Source organism: Pleurodeles waltl, chromosome 3_1, assembly GCF_031143425.1.
Source record: "Pleurodeles waltl isolate 20211129_DDA chromosome 3_1, aPleWal1.hap1.20221129, whole genome shotgun sequence".
Lineage (NCBI taxonomy): Eukaryota > Metazoa > Chordata > Amphibia > Caudata > Salamandridae > Pleurodeles > Pleurodeles waltl.
Genome location: NC_090440.1, coordinates 43,902,322 through 43,917,028, shown reverse-complemented (window position 1 = coordinate 43,917,028; position 14,707 = coordinate 43,902,322). Strand labels below are relative to the sequence as shown.

The 14,707-nt window shown below is 47.8% G+C and overlaps 1 protein-coding gene across 1 annotated transcript; it reads left to right on the top strand.

The window, feature by feature from the left end:
- The first annotated feature begins 6,711 nt into the window (after nucleotides 1–6,711).
- LOC138283748 (uncharacterized protein C11orf96 homolog) lies at nucleotides 6,712–9,465 on the top strand. The gene has a single exon (XM_069221802.1). The coding sequence runs from the start codon at nucleotides 8,145–8,147 to the stop codon at nucleotides 8,502–8,504; it is 360 nt and encodes a 119-aa protein (XP_069077903.1). The 5' UTR covers nucleotides 6,712–8,144; the 3' UTR covers nucleotides 8,505–9,465.
- The last annotated feature ends 5,242 nt before the right edge of the window (nucleotides 9,466–14,707 follow it).

The window sequence follows — 14,707 nt, the reverse complement described above, 5'->3', positions numbered from 1 at the left end:
TGTGATGCCTAACTGTCTCACTGAGGCTCTGCTAACCAGAACCTCAGTGGTTATGCTCTCTCATTTCTTTCAAATTGTCACTAACAGGCTAGTGACCAATTTTACCAATTTACATTGGCTTACTGGAACACCCTTATAATTCCATAGTATATGGTACTGAGGTACCCAGGGTATTGGGGTTCCAGGAGATCCCTATGGGCTGCAGCATTTCTTTTGCCACCCATAGGGAGCTCTGACAATTCTTACACAGGCCTGCCACTGCAGCCTGAGTGAAATAACGTCCACGTTATTTCACAGCCATTTTACACTGCACTTAAGTAACTTATAAGTCACCTATATGTCTAACCTTTACCTGGTAAAGGTTGGGTGCTAAGTTACTTAGTGTGTGGGCACCCTGGCACTAGCCAAGGTGCCCCCACATTGTTCAGGGCCAATTCCCCGGACTTTGTGAGCGCGGGGAAACCATTACACACGTGCACTACATATAGGTCACTACCTATATGTAGCTTCACAATGGTAACTCCGAATATGGCCATGTAATATGTCTATGATCATGGAATTGCCCCCTCTATACCATCCTGGCATAGTTGGCACAATCCCATGATCCCAGTGGTCTGTAGCACAGACCCTGGTACTGCCAAACTGCCTCTCCCGGGGTTTCACTGCAGCTGCTGCTGCTGCCAACCCCTCAGACAGGCATCTGCCCTCCTGGGGTCCAGCCAGGCCTGGCCCAGGATGGCAGAACAAAGGACTTCCTCTGAGAGAGGGTGTTACACCCTCTCCCTTTGGAAAATGGTGTGAAGGCAGGGGAGGAGTAGCCTCCCCCAGCCTCTGGAAATGCTTTCATGGGCACATTTGGTGCCCATTTCTGCATAAGCCAGTCTACACCGGTTCAGGGACCCCTTAGCCCTGCTCTGGCGCGAAACTGGACAAAGGAAAGGGGAGTGACCACTCCCCTGACCTGTACCTCCCCTGGGAGGTGCCCAGAGCTCCTCCAGTGTGCTCCAGACCTCTGCCATCTTGGAAACAGAGGTGCTGCTGGCACACTGGACTGCTCTGAGTGGCCAGTGCCATCAGGTGACGTCAGAGACTCCTTCTGATAGGCTCCTTCAGGTGTTGCTAGCCTATCCTCTCTCCTAGGTAGCCAAACCCTCTTTTCTGGCTATTTAGGGTCTCTGTCTCTTGGGATTCCTTAGATAACGAATGCAAGAGCTCATCCGAGTTCCTCTGCATCTCTCTCTTCACCTTCTGCCAAGGAATCGACTGCTGACCGCGCTGGAAGCCTGCAAAACTGCAACATAGTAGCAAAGACGACTACTGCAACTCTGTAACGCTGATCCTGCCGCCTTCTCGACTGTTTTCCTGGTGGTGCATGCTGTGGGGGTAGTCTGCCTCCTCTCTGCACTAGAAGCTCCGAAGAAATCTCCCGTGGGTCGACGGAATCTTCCCCCTGCAACCGCAGGCACCAAAAAGCTGCATTACCGGTCCCTTGGGTCTCCTCTCAGCACGACGAGCGAGGTCCCTCGAATCCAGCAACTCTGTCCAAGTGACTCCCACAGTCCAGTGACTCTTCAGTCCAAGTTTGGTGGAGGTAAGTCCTTGCCTCCCCATGCCAGACTGCATTGCTGGGAACCGCGACTTTTGCAGCTACTCCAGCCCCTGTGCACTTCCGGCGGAAATCCTTTGTGCACAGCCAAGCCTGGGTCCACGGCACTCTAACCTGCATTGCACGACTTTCTAAGTTGGTCTCCGGCGACGTGGGACTCCTTTGGGTAACTTCGGGTGAGCACCATTTCACGCATCCTCATAGTGCCTGTTTCTGGCACTTTTCCGGGTGCTACCTGCTGCTGAGAGGGCTCCTTGTCTTGCTCGACGTCCCTTCTGTCCCCTGACGCAATTTGCGACATCCTGGTCCCTCCTGGGCCACAGCAGCATCCAAAAATGCTTACCGCACGATTTGCAGCTAGCAAGGCTTGTTGGTGTTCTTTCGGCGGGAAAACACTTCTGCACAACTCTCCACGACGTGAGGGATCCGTCCTCCAAAGGGGAAGTCTCTAGCCCTTGTCGTTCTTGCAGAAACCTACGCTTCTACTGCCCAGTAGCAGCTCCTTTGCACCCACAGCTGGCATTTCCTGGGCATCTGCCCATCTCCGACTTGCTTGTGACTTTTGGACTTGGTCCCCTTGTTCCACAGGTACCCTCGACTGGAAATCCATCGTTGTTGCATTGTTGGTTTGTGTCTTTCCTGCAGAATTCCCCTATCACGACTTCTATGTCCTTTGGGGAACTTTAGTGCACTTTGCACTCACTTTTCAGGGTCTTGGGGTGGGCTATTTTTCTAACCCTTACTATTTTCTAATAGTCCCAGCGACCCTCTACAAGGTCACATAGGTTTGTGGTCCATTCGTGGTTCGCATTCCACTTTTGGAGTGTATGGTTTGTGTTGCCCCTATCCCTATGTGTCTCCATTGCATCCTATTGTAACTATACATTGTTTGCACTGTTTTCTAAGACTATTACTGCATATTTTGGTATTGTGTATATATATCTTGTGTATATTTGCTACCCTCATACTGAGGGTACTCACTGAGATACTTTTGGCATATTGTCATAAAAAGAAAGTACCTTTATTTTTAGTATATCTGTGTATTGGGTTTTCTTATGATATTGTGCATATGACACTAAGTGGTACTGTAGGAGCTTCACTCGTCTCCTAGTTCAGCCTAAGCTGCTCTGCTAAGCTACCATTATCTATCAGCCTATGCTGCTAGACACCCTATACACTAATAAGGGATAACTGGGCCTGGTGCAAGGTGCAAGTACCCCTAGGTACTCACTACAAGCCAGTCCAGCCTCCTACACAGTGGTGTAGAGTGGCATGGAGTGGCATTGAGTTGAGTGGTTTAGAGTGGAGTGGAGTGTAGTAGAGGGAAGTAGCATAAAGGGCAGTGGCATACAGTAGTCCAGTTGTGATGTACGTAACAAAAGTGTCAATGTAGATGATAGAGGGGTTGAAAGCAACCTACGTAAGAAGGCATCTGCCTGTGTCGCAAGCAGGAAAGCACATTACATGTTGAGGAATAAAACTGAAATGCTTATAAAATATAAGCAAAATAATGAGCTGCAAAAATACGAGGAAGAAGAAAGACATGAAAGAACACTTGTACTAGGTCCAGGCTCCAGGGAGGCACTAGCACAATAAAGAAAGGAAAGCCTACAGGAGCTAAGCAATTGAAAGATTGCAAATTAGAGTGACAATGAAAACAACTGAAAGTATGCTGTTGTGAGCAACTGAGTTGTGAACAATACGGGTCTGATTTAGAGTTTGCAAAGGGGGTTACTTTGTTACAAATGTGACAGACATACCGTCCACCGTTTTACGTTCCTATGATAGGCTATGGAGATCGTAATATGGGGACGGGATATTCATCATGTTTGTGACGGAGTAACCCGTCCGCCAACTCTAAACCAGGCCCTACATCTTGCAGCACAGCACATGCGCTGTGTAGGCGAGGCCTAACATGACAGCAGAGCTCCCCGTCTATGCACTCTGGGCCCAGCAGAGCATCACCGTTTCCATAACGACCACCCCAACGCTGCTCCAATTAAGAGAATATTCAGACGCACCTCTTTAAAAAACCCTGCATCACAATACATTAACAATCCAATAACCATCTACCTCTCCTACCGCTCGGTGACAGCATGCTTGCCTTTGAGCCTGTACAGATCTCTCCTGTCTTTTTGGCTAAATTTGCACTATACAAGTACCACATACATGTCACAGAAAATTCCAAACATAAAACTTTGCAACACACAAAATAGTAACTATAAAAACTGTGGACATTTACACAACCACTGAAACAGGGTTCCAGGTTCGATTATATGCAAGGTTTGGAACTGGTACGACAACAGCAAATCTTTTTTGCACTATTTTCACTGCTTGTTTAACAGCGAAAATTTGCACCAAGCTAAACTTACTTTGTATGTTTGTGCTTTGTGTATACAATAGGAAAATAGAGTAAATACTTTGGGCCTCATTTACAAGGAAATGTCGGAGTGCAGAGCTGCACCAAATTTGGCAGCGCCTTGCTCTGACATTTCAAAAATGCAGGGATGTGCCATATTTACAAAAAGATTTTGCACCCCTGTTTGTTCCCTAGCACTGGCACTAAAATTAGCTGCCTAGCGCCAACACAGGCTTCCTTGCACCATAGTGCAAGGCTGCCTGCGTTGCAGGGAATGATTGTTTATGGGCAGGAAGGTATGCCTTCCTGCCCATAAACATTCAATAATGGCGATTTGTTACTTCTATGTGTGCTGCACAATGCAGCACACATAGAAGTAGCAAATTATCAATATTTAATGATTGTTTATAGGCAGGAAGGGACAGCTTCCGGCACATAAACAATCATTAATGGCGTTTTGCACTTTATATGTGTGCTGCAGAATGAAGCACACATAGAAAAAGCAAACACAAGGAGAAATAAAAGTATTTCTGCTCGTTGTGCCACTCCAACGTCACCCCAGGGGTGGTGTTAATTTTTGGCGCTGCCTCAGTTTTATGATTTCTGGCAAATCTGGAGCAGTGACAAAAGCAGTAGGTGTTGTGTGGAAACTCCCACATCAACACCCATTGCATGTCCCTCTGCCGCAGAAAACTGCGTCAGGGGGTCCATATTTGCAAGGCAGCATTACGCCACACAAAGTGGCTCAGCATCACCCCGTAAATATGGAAAAGGACACAGCGCCACTCGAGCACTGCTGAAATTGACGCACCGGTGGTGCTAGGGGCTTGTAAAAGAGCCTTTTTTGCTTTCAGTTTTCAAATACGAAATCCTGGAATAGATCATGGCCTCTTTGGCCAGGTCACTGACAGTGCACAGGCACATTCGCCCAAATTCAAAATGTGTTTGCATCTAATATTCAGGGATAGTGATGCGTGTTTTCAGTATTGCAACACAGCATCAGCTCACTAATATTACTGCAAATAATCTCTGTGGCACCCTCCCATTTCCTGTTTACTTCTAAAAAAAAATAGGAAACAGTACTTAAAACTATTTGTTTAACAATTATTGAAGGTCATCAGGGTAAGACTCTCTGATGAACTGAGGCTATCAGGGGGCACCTGAAGGGCTGGGGACCTGGGCCAGAGCCCACTTTGTCATGCCTTAAAACGTCTCTGGATGTGGACTGGACAAACTGCTGTTTGTTCCACTTCCTGTCACAGGACCTGGGGAAATGTTGTATAATAAATGTCTTGTGTGATGTACTATTGCAGAGTTTATGGGACTTTACTCTTTTGGGGGCAGATTTAAGAGCCCCTAGCGCCTCCTTGAGGCACATTAGCATAATTGTTTTTACCGCTAATGTGGCCCAATGAGGCCAAAATCGCCATACCATATTTATAAAGTGGCACAATGCATGCATTGCGCCACTTTGTAACCCTTTGTGCTATATTATGCCTGTGCCAGGCATAATGTATGTAAAGGGGGCGTTCCCCGTTAGGGGGGCCAAAATAATAGTGCAAAGAAATCTAAGAGATTTCTTTGCGTCATTTTTTCTGCACTTTTAACGCCTGCTCAGAGCAGGCGTTAAAAGGAATCACACCATTGTTTACAATGGGCGTCAATGGGCTTTGCAGGATTAGCGTCAATTTTTTTACGCTAATTCTGCGAAGCTCCAAACTAGCGTAAAAAATGTTGACACTAGTTCCCTAACTACCACCACGGTGCAGCGTATCTTAGATACGGCACACGCATGGTGGCATTAGGGGAGTGCTAAGGGGTGCAAGGAAAGTGGCGCTGCACTGGGTCTCCATTTTACAGAACTCCCTCCAAAAATCATCGTTATGCTTCAAAAGCCACTTTCAGGCGCTAAACTCCTGACCTGGCTTCAGTAAAGTAAATTACTGAGTCCCACAGTGGCAAGCAAGTGAGCTGGCTGGCTATACATTTTTCAAATAATGAAACTCAATTAAAATGTTACGAGTTAAATAAAAAAAAACTTGACATTTTTATCGGGAGGTGTTTCTATTATGTTCCCATTTTCGCCGCCTATGCTTTTGCCACAGCAAATTAATTAACTTTGAGAAAAATCGCCAAGGGTGTCTTTTTTAACCTCAAGAAGAAACTGCTCTATAAAAACGTTCTTAGTGCTCAACATATTTTATTGAATTTTATGATAAGATGAGAGCCCGTACACAAAAGAACACAGAAAAGGGTGCATACATAATTGGAAAACAGTAAAAATATGACAAATGTACCTATACAATAAAAATTGCTATGTGATATTTTTAAATATTAGGAAAGAAATAACTTAAATACAAATAAAACAAAAGCGAGCTACCAACTTCTAGATTAGACCTCTTAAATATTAACAGCTTATTCAACAACAAAAACGCACTTAGTGATTGTAAATAAGATGCAATGACATGAGATCTGTTCAGAAGGGCAGGGAGCATCCTCCTCCAGAAGAGGGAGAGCTGAGTGGACCAGCGGGTCGCGCTCTCATCTCAGCAGCAGGCGCACAACCCCCCGAGCGGCCTCCCCGGAATCTCCCTCGCTGGGAGCCTATTTCTGTCCCCGTGAAGCAGATGGCTGGTCCTGGCGCGTCATCGCGCAGGCAGAGGCCGGAAGTGAGCTTTATAAGGGGCTTGTTGTCTTGCAGGCAGGCTCGCCCCCACGGGAGCCGGGAGGGGATATAAGGCGGGCTGGAGAGCGGAAGAGAGACACTCGCAAGCAGCACCGCCTCCGAGAGACACAGGGGGGCAGCGCCTAGTGGGACACTGGAGACATACAGGCGCCTACTCTGAGAGACACAGGAGAGGAGAGACTGCTGCAAGAGATACTGGCAGAGAGCAGAGACTGCTCCAGAGACTGCTACAAAAGATACAGGAGAGGAGAGACTGCTCCAGAGACTGCTACAAGAGATACAGGAGAGCAGAGACTGCTGCAAGAGATACTGGCAGAGAGCAGAGACTGCTCCAGAGACTGCTACAAAAGATACAGGAGAGGAGAGACTGCTCCAGAGACTGCTACAAGAGATACAGGAGAGCAGAGACTGCTGCAAGAGATACTGGCAGAGAGCAGAGACTGCTACAAAAGATACAGGAGAGGAGAGACTGCTCCAAAGACTGCTACAAGAAATACAGGAGAGCAGAGACTGCTCCAGAGACTGCTACAAGAGATACAGGAGAGCAGAGACTGCTGCAAGAGATACAGGAGAGCAGAGACTGCTGCAAGAGATACCCAGAGACTGCTACAAAATATACAGGAGAGGAGAGACTGCTCCAGAGACTGCTACAAAAGATACAGGAGAGGAGAGACTGCTGCAAGAGATACCCAGAGACTGCTACAAAATATACAGGAGAGGAGAGACTGCTCCAGAGACTGCTACAAAAGATACAGGAGAGGAGAGACTGCTGCAAGAGATACAGGCAGAGAGCAGAGACTGCTCCAGAGACTGCTACAAAAGATACAGGAGAGCAGAGACTGCTGCAAGAGATACCCAGAGACTGCTACAAAATATACAGGAGAGGAGAGACTGCTGCAAAGACTGCTACAAGAAATACAGGAGAGCAGAGACTGCTCCAGAGACTGCTACAAGAGATACAGGAGAGCAGAGACTGCTGCAAGAGATACTGGCAGAGAGCAGAGACTGCTGCAAGAGATACTGGCAGAAAGCAGAGACTGCTCCAGAGACTGCTACAAAAGATACAGGAGAGGAGAGACTGCTCCAGAGACTGCTACAAGAGATACAGGAGAGCAGAGACTGCTGCAAGAGATACAGGCAGAGAGCAGAGACTGCTCCAGAGACTGCTACAAAAGATACAGGAGAGCAGAGACTGCTACAAAAGATACAGGCAGAGAGCAGAGACTGCTCCAGAGACTGCTACAAAAGATACAGGAGAGGAGAGACTGCTACAAAAGATACAGGTGGACAGCAGAGACTGCTACAAGAGATACAGCATAGCAGAGACTGCTGCAGGAGATACAGGTGGACAGCAGAGACTGCCCCAGAGACTGCTACAAGAGATACGTGGAGAGCAGAGCCTGGAGTTGCAGAGAGAGCAGCGTCGCTCCTGGGGGAGACTGGCAACTAACACCGACGTCCCGCAGAACTCCTCATCCCTTGAAGAAGCTAAGATGATGTCCCGGAAGCAGGCGGAGATGCTGAGCATGTGGTCCAGCTACCAGGAGGTGATGCCTCGGTGCACCCACCTCACCCAGGAGCTCCCCCGGCCCACCCAGCCCGAGGCGCCTAGAAGCCGGCAGAGGCCCCGGCTGTGCAGGTTCAGGACGCTGCCGGTGACCTGCGGTGAGATCCAGGAGGCGGAGGAGGAGGGCACCTCGGCTGTGGATGAGGAGAGGGCTCGGAGGTCCTTCCTGCAGTCGCTGGAGTCCCTGCGGAGGAGCACGCAGTCCCTGCATCTGCAGGAGAGGGGGGACATGAGCAGTTGCAACACGGCCAGCCTAGACTCGGGGGACTCTGACTGTGGCCTGTGAGGGGTACCCCAAGAGATGGAGCGACCCCCAGCAACCTCTGACTGTGGCCTGTGAGAGGGACCTCAGGGGCCGGCTACCCCCATCAATCTCTGACTGTGGACTGTGAGAGGGACCTCAGGAGCTGGGGACCCCCAACATCCTCTGACTGTGGCCTGCGAGAGGGACCTCAGGAGCTGGGGACCCCCAACATCCTCTGACTGTGGCCTGCGAGAGGGACCCCAGGGGCTGGAGACCCCCAGCAACCTCTGACTGTGGCCTGGAAGAGGTGGGGGGCTGTAACACTGAGAGACAGTAAATACGGGGGGGGGTGGGGGGGGTGGGAGGGGGTAGAATGTCGCAGAAGGGGGCAGATGAATGAATGAGTGAAAATGTCATTGGTGAAGCACCTCCACGGACTGACCCGCCTCTAGGCTCTATTGCAGAGTCCACAGAAGACGCCCCGTTGCTGCTGGTGTGAAGGCACAAATTGCAGCATAGCGCCTAGTTCGTAGTCCTTCATCCTCAATGGACGCATGGACCCACAGTTAAAACACGTCGCCAAAGCACATGCCTCCTGGGCTCAACCAGACTGCCAGCTTCCATCTTCGTTTAACGAAAACTTGTCAGGTTTCCAGCTTTTCTCTAGCCCTGCCGTGGCTCTCTTATTTCTGCCCAAGCATTTGAACTCGATTTATTGTTTATCTCTGCTTTTTAAGCAAGGTCACACAGAGCGCTCTCTAGCACTTGGCTTGCGCTGCGCTAACACATCTCCTAGCCGCGAAAGCTCTGTTAAAATCTGATTTTTTTAAAGTGGGACTGCATGTGTCCTCTGTGTGATTTTCTAAAAGATTTTTTATAATGCTTAGACTTTAGTTATTTAAATATTTATGTATTTATTAACAGTTTTCTCCTTCAGTAAAGAATTGTACAAGAAGAGCTGTTGTATGATGCCAAGTTGCACAATAAATATATTTTCGTGGTACGCACGAGTGTCGGATTGTGGTGAGTCTATGTATGCATTGGTTATTACAGGAATGGGTGCTTGCTGGGGACAGGCAGTGCCGTGTAATTTGCTTGTGAGCTCATGTTACTTCGGCTGTGCTTGCTGCAGGAAAGCACGTTTAACACATCCCCACCCAGAGATCATGCGTGGCTCCCATCCATCAGATAGCTCAGTTGGTTGGTGTGCCTGATCAAGGGATCACTGTGCAATTTGCAGGTAGGCTTCCTAGCAGGGCTGACAAAGCCATTCATCCGCCCAAGGATGATAAAACGAGCAGGGAGTTATGCTGATGCCTGATATTTATAGCGCCTGAAAGTGGCGCGTCTCTGACACTAAAGCACCCCAGTGCGATGGTATTTAATGGCGACGCTAGCCAGAGTACACGGATTGTCAGTCTCACTTCATGAACCACGACCTCACTCACTGGGTGCAGTCCCACAATATGAATAATGGTCTAACTCATTCTTACTCCACAGTGTCACTAGTTTGGCGGGAGTCCCACACTTTGGTGCTTTCTTTCACCCATTGTTAGACGCAGATCTCACTCATTTGGCGAGAGTCCCACACCTTGGTGCATTATCTCACTCATCCTTAAACCACAGTGTCACTCATTTGGTGGGAGTCCAATACTTTGGTGCATTACTTCACCGATTGTTAGACAAAGAGCTCACTCATTTGGCGGGAGTCCCACACCTTTGGTACGTTATCTCACCCATCCTTACACCACAGTGTCACCCATTTGGCGGGATTCACAAACCTTGGTGCATTATCTCACTCATTTTTACTTCCCAGTGTCACTAGTTTGGTGGGAGTCCCACACCTTGGTGCATTATCTCACTCATTCTTACACCACAGTGTCACTCATTTGGCGGGAGTCCCACACTTTGGTGCATTATTTCACCCATCCTTACACCACAGTGTCACTCATTTGGCAGTAGTCCCTCACCTTGGTGCATTATCTCACTCATTCCTACACCACAGGATCACTCGTTTGGTGGGAGTCCCACACTGGTACACTATCTCACTCATTCTTATTCCACAGTGGCACTAGTTTGGTGGGAGTCCCACACCTTGGTGCATTATCTCACTCATCCTTAAACCACAGTGTCACTCATTTGGTGGGAGTCCAATACTTTGGTGCATTACTTCACCGATTGCTAGACAAAGAGCTCACTCATTTGGCGGAAGTCCCACACCTTTGGTACGTTATCTCACTCATTCTTACACCACAGTCTCACTCATTTGGCGGGAGTCCCACACTTTGGTACATTATTTCACCCATCCTTACACCACAGTGTCACTCATTTGGCGGGAGTCCCACACTTTGGTGCATTATTTCACCCATCCTTACACCACAGTGTCACTCATTTGGCGGGAGTCCCACACCTTGGTGCATTATCTCACCCATCCTTACACCACAGTGTCACTCATTTGGCGGAAATCCCACACTTTGGTGCGTTATATCATTCATTCATACAGGAAGGTGTCACTCATTTGGTGGGAGTCCCACACTTTGGTGCGTCATCTCGCTCATTCTTTTAGGAAGGTCTCACTCATTTGGTGGGAGTCACACGTTTTAGTACAGTCCCACTGGTTTGATCTGAATCCCACCCTTTGGAGGATGAGTTTGACTTCCTAGAGCAAAGTCCCACCCGTGGTATACATGATAGGTTTTAAGTTAAAAGGGTTAGATGCCTGGGATTGGGGCCCAGCCCCACCCCAACCCCCAACTGTGGAAGTGTTGCCTGGAACCTGTGACCACGAAAGAGCCTATTTCCAAAAACACGTACCTTCTGATTAAAATGGACCAGTAATAAGGAGGTATTTACCGCACTCGGTAAATATCAAAACTTTGGCGCTCAGTGTTCACTGGATATGGTAAATTCCTCATGTGATGAATTTCAGTTGGTAAATGAGGAATTACATACAACAGAATTGTTTATTGCACTGAATTCCTCATGTATCAGCATTTTCCTATCTCCCCTACCCCTCCCCGTTCTGTGTTTACTGTAAAATGTATAATTCCAATACCTGCTCAGGTGCACATTTGTTTAAGGGGTAGAAATCAGCCCCATCTGTCCATCAGGGCCCTCTAGCTGCAATCAAGGCAACATACGGGTTTCTGCGGAGGAACCGAGTACAACCACGCCCCCTGCTGGCCTGAGGGGGGCCTTGGATTATAGCTTCTCACCAGGGAGAAACAGCAGGGGCAAACATTGAGGGTCGGATGAATGAAGCTCTTTTACCCATCCGTTTGTGACCAGTAAAAGGCTTTTTGACATGTAGCGTGCAGGTTACCGACTCGCAAAATAGGGATTGCAACTCGCTATTAGGAAGGGGCGTGCCAAGTACGTCCCTTCTGAATAGCGACTCACAGGACCATGCAGGATAATTTTGTGACCAGGAATGCGGTCGGTCGCAAAGCAATCACAGGTTACCACCATCTTCAAGTTGGTGGTAATCCATTTGCAAACGGTAAGGGGTCCCCAAGGGACTCCTTGCTCTTTGCAAATGGGGGGGAAACATTTTTTAAGAGCAAATTAAAAAATGCTCTTAAAAAATTAAAAGAAAACTTTTCAGTTTTCTTTTTGTAATGTAGCACATTTTCATGTAAGGAAAACGGTCAGCATTACAAAAAAATTGCTTTATTTAAAAAAGCAATCACAGACATGGGGCCAGATGTATAAAAAAAAGCGCTTTGCGATTTCCTAATAGCTAATTTTTGCGCTTTGCTCTTAGGAAATCGCAAACTGTAATGTATGACAGTGTGTTTGACACTGCTAGCGATTCGCAGTGGATCGCAAATGGACCTGCCTCATCAATATTCATGAGGCAGGTCGCAATTTGCAACTCATTGTGAATGGCTACAATCACCGGGATGGTGGCCTTCTGGGGACAGCAGACCACCATGTCTGCGATTGCTTTTTTAAATAAAGCATTTTTTTTTTTTGGTAATGCAGCCCATTTTACTTAAAGGAAAATCGGATGCATTACAAAAAAGAAAACTGTTTTCTTGTTTTTTTTAACAGTAGGCAGTGGTCCCTGGGACCACTGTTTGCTCTTTAAAAAATGTTTGCACTACTGACCCCTTCTTGTTTGTGAATGAGTTACCACCAACCTGAAGTTGGTGGTAACTGTGATTGTTTTGTCCCGCATTTCAGATTGTAAAACAAACATCCATGGCCCTGTGAGTCGCTATTAGGAAGGGACGCCCTTGGCACGCATGGAGGGGTAAAATCAGGAGATGCACACGGAGGTGTAGAATCGAAAGAGAAACACTGGCAGAAAACCAGAGGAGTGGAATCAAAAGAGAGACACTGGGAGAAAAACAGAGGGGTGGAATCAAAAGAGAAACACTGGGAGAAAAACACAGAGAGTAAGAATAAAAAAAGAACACCGAGAGAAAAAACAGAGCAGTAGAATCAAAAGAGAAACACCTGGAGATAAACACAAAGGGGTAGAATCAAAAGAGAAAAACTGGGAGAAAAACACAGAAGGGTTGAATCAAAAGAGAAACACTGGAAGAACAACTCAGAGGGGTAGAATCAAAAGAGAAACACCTGGAGAAAAACACAAAGGGGTAGAATCAAAAGAGAAACACTGGAAGAACAACTCAGAGGGGTAGAATCAAAAGAGAAACACTGGGAGATGAACACAGAAGTTAGAAGCAAAAGAGTAAAACTAGGAGAGGGGTCACAGAGGGGTAGAATCACAAGGGAAACACTGGAAGATGAACACGGAGGGGTAGGATCAAAAGAGAAACAGTGGGAATAAAAATACAGAGGGGTACAATCTAAAGAGAACCACTGGAGGATGCGGACAGAGGGGTAGAATCAAAAGAGATATACTGAGGAGTGAAAACAGAGGGGTAGAATAAAAAATGAAACAATGTAAGAACAACAAAGGGGTAGAATCAAAAGAGAAGCACTGGGAGAAAGACAGAGGGGTGGAATCAAAAGAGAAATACTGGGAGATGAACAAGGCAGAAAGAATCAAAAGAGAAGCACTGGAAGAAACCACACAGAGGGGTAGAATCAAAAGACAAACGCTGGAATATGACCACAGAGGGGACAACTCAAAAGAGAAACACTGAGAAGTAAAAACAGAGGGTAGAATCAAAAGAGAAACACTGAGAATTGAAAACAGAGGGTAGAATCAAAAGAGAAACACTGAGAGATTAACACAGATGGGTAGAATCGAAAGGGAACCCCTGGGAAGTGAACACAGAGGAGTAAAATCAACCCGGAGAAAGGGTAACACTGGGAGATGACCTCAAGGGGTAGAATCCAAAGGAAGAGAGGGAAACACTTAGAGGAACATAAAAAGGCAGAATCACAAGATACAAAGGACACACTGGGAGATAAACACATCGGGTAGAAAAGGGAGTAAGGGAAACACGGGCAGGAACAAAGAAGGGCAGGATAAATAGAGAGTGAGGGAACGCAGAGGGTGGAGATTGAAAAAGGACAGTGGGGAAACGCAGGTATTGGGGTCAAGAATAGTCATTATCGTCCTACTGGGTCCAGACGGAACTGGAAAAGGCGCCGCCACAGACCAGACACTCACAGGGCAGAAAGTCACTGGCTTGGATCACAGCCCAGACGCTGGCAGCCATGCAAACGGTGGGAGGGCCCAAGGACAGCTGAAGAACAGCAGAGATGATGGCTGTGGCACGATGGTGTTGGGAAGCCGGTGGCCACTGCCCCAAAGAGTAGCCCATGAGGGCAGACACAACATTTGCAGTGTGCGTGAAGGTGATGGGACAGATTATGCAGAAGATGCAGGGGGTTAGGGGGTGATGAGAGGAGGCCGCACACTGTGCAGGAAGGTGTCCCTTCTTGCACAAAAACAATTCCCCCTGCTACGCAGGCACCCTGCAAGGCTGCCTGTAGTGGCACCAGCCAGCAAGAGCAGGAAGAGAGCAGGAATGCGTCATATCTTGGTAGATAAGGGTCATTCCTGCCCTCTCCATGTGATGCAATGTTCCACAGCACACATAGAAAGCTCATTCCAGGATTGCTTTTGAGCAAAAAGTTGCCCCTTCCTCGTCGAAAACCATCTTTCCTACAACACAGACACCCCCGAACCATGGCAAGGGGGCCTGCGTTGGTGCTAGGCAGCCCGTTGTGCACCAGCGCAGGGGGAAAGGAAGGGAAGCTCTGCATTGCCGTAAATACAGTGCATGGCTGCCCTTTCCCTGTGACACAGCGCAGCACAGCAA

What these genes read in the sequence shown, in the direction of transcription:
- LOC138283748 (XM_069221802.1), top strand. Translation starts at nt 8,145, where the DNA reads ATGATGTCCCGGAAGCAGGCGGAGATGCTGAGCATGTGGTCCAGCTAC.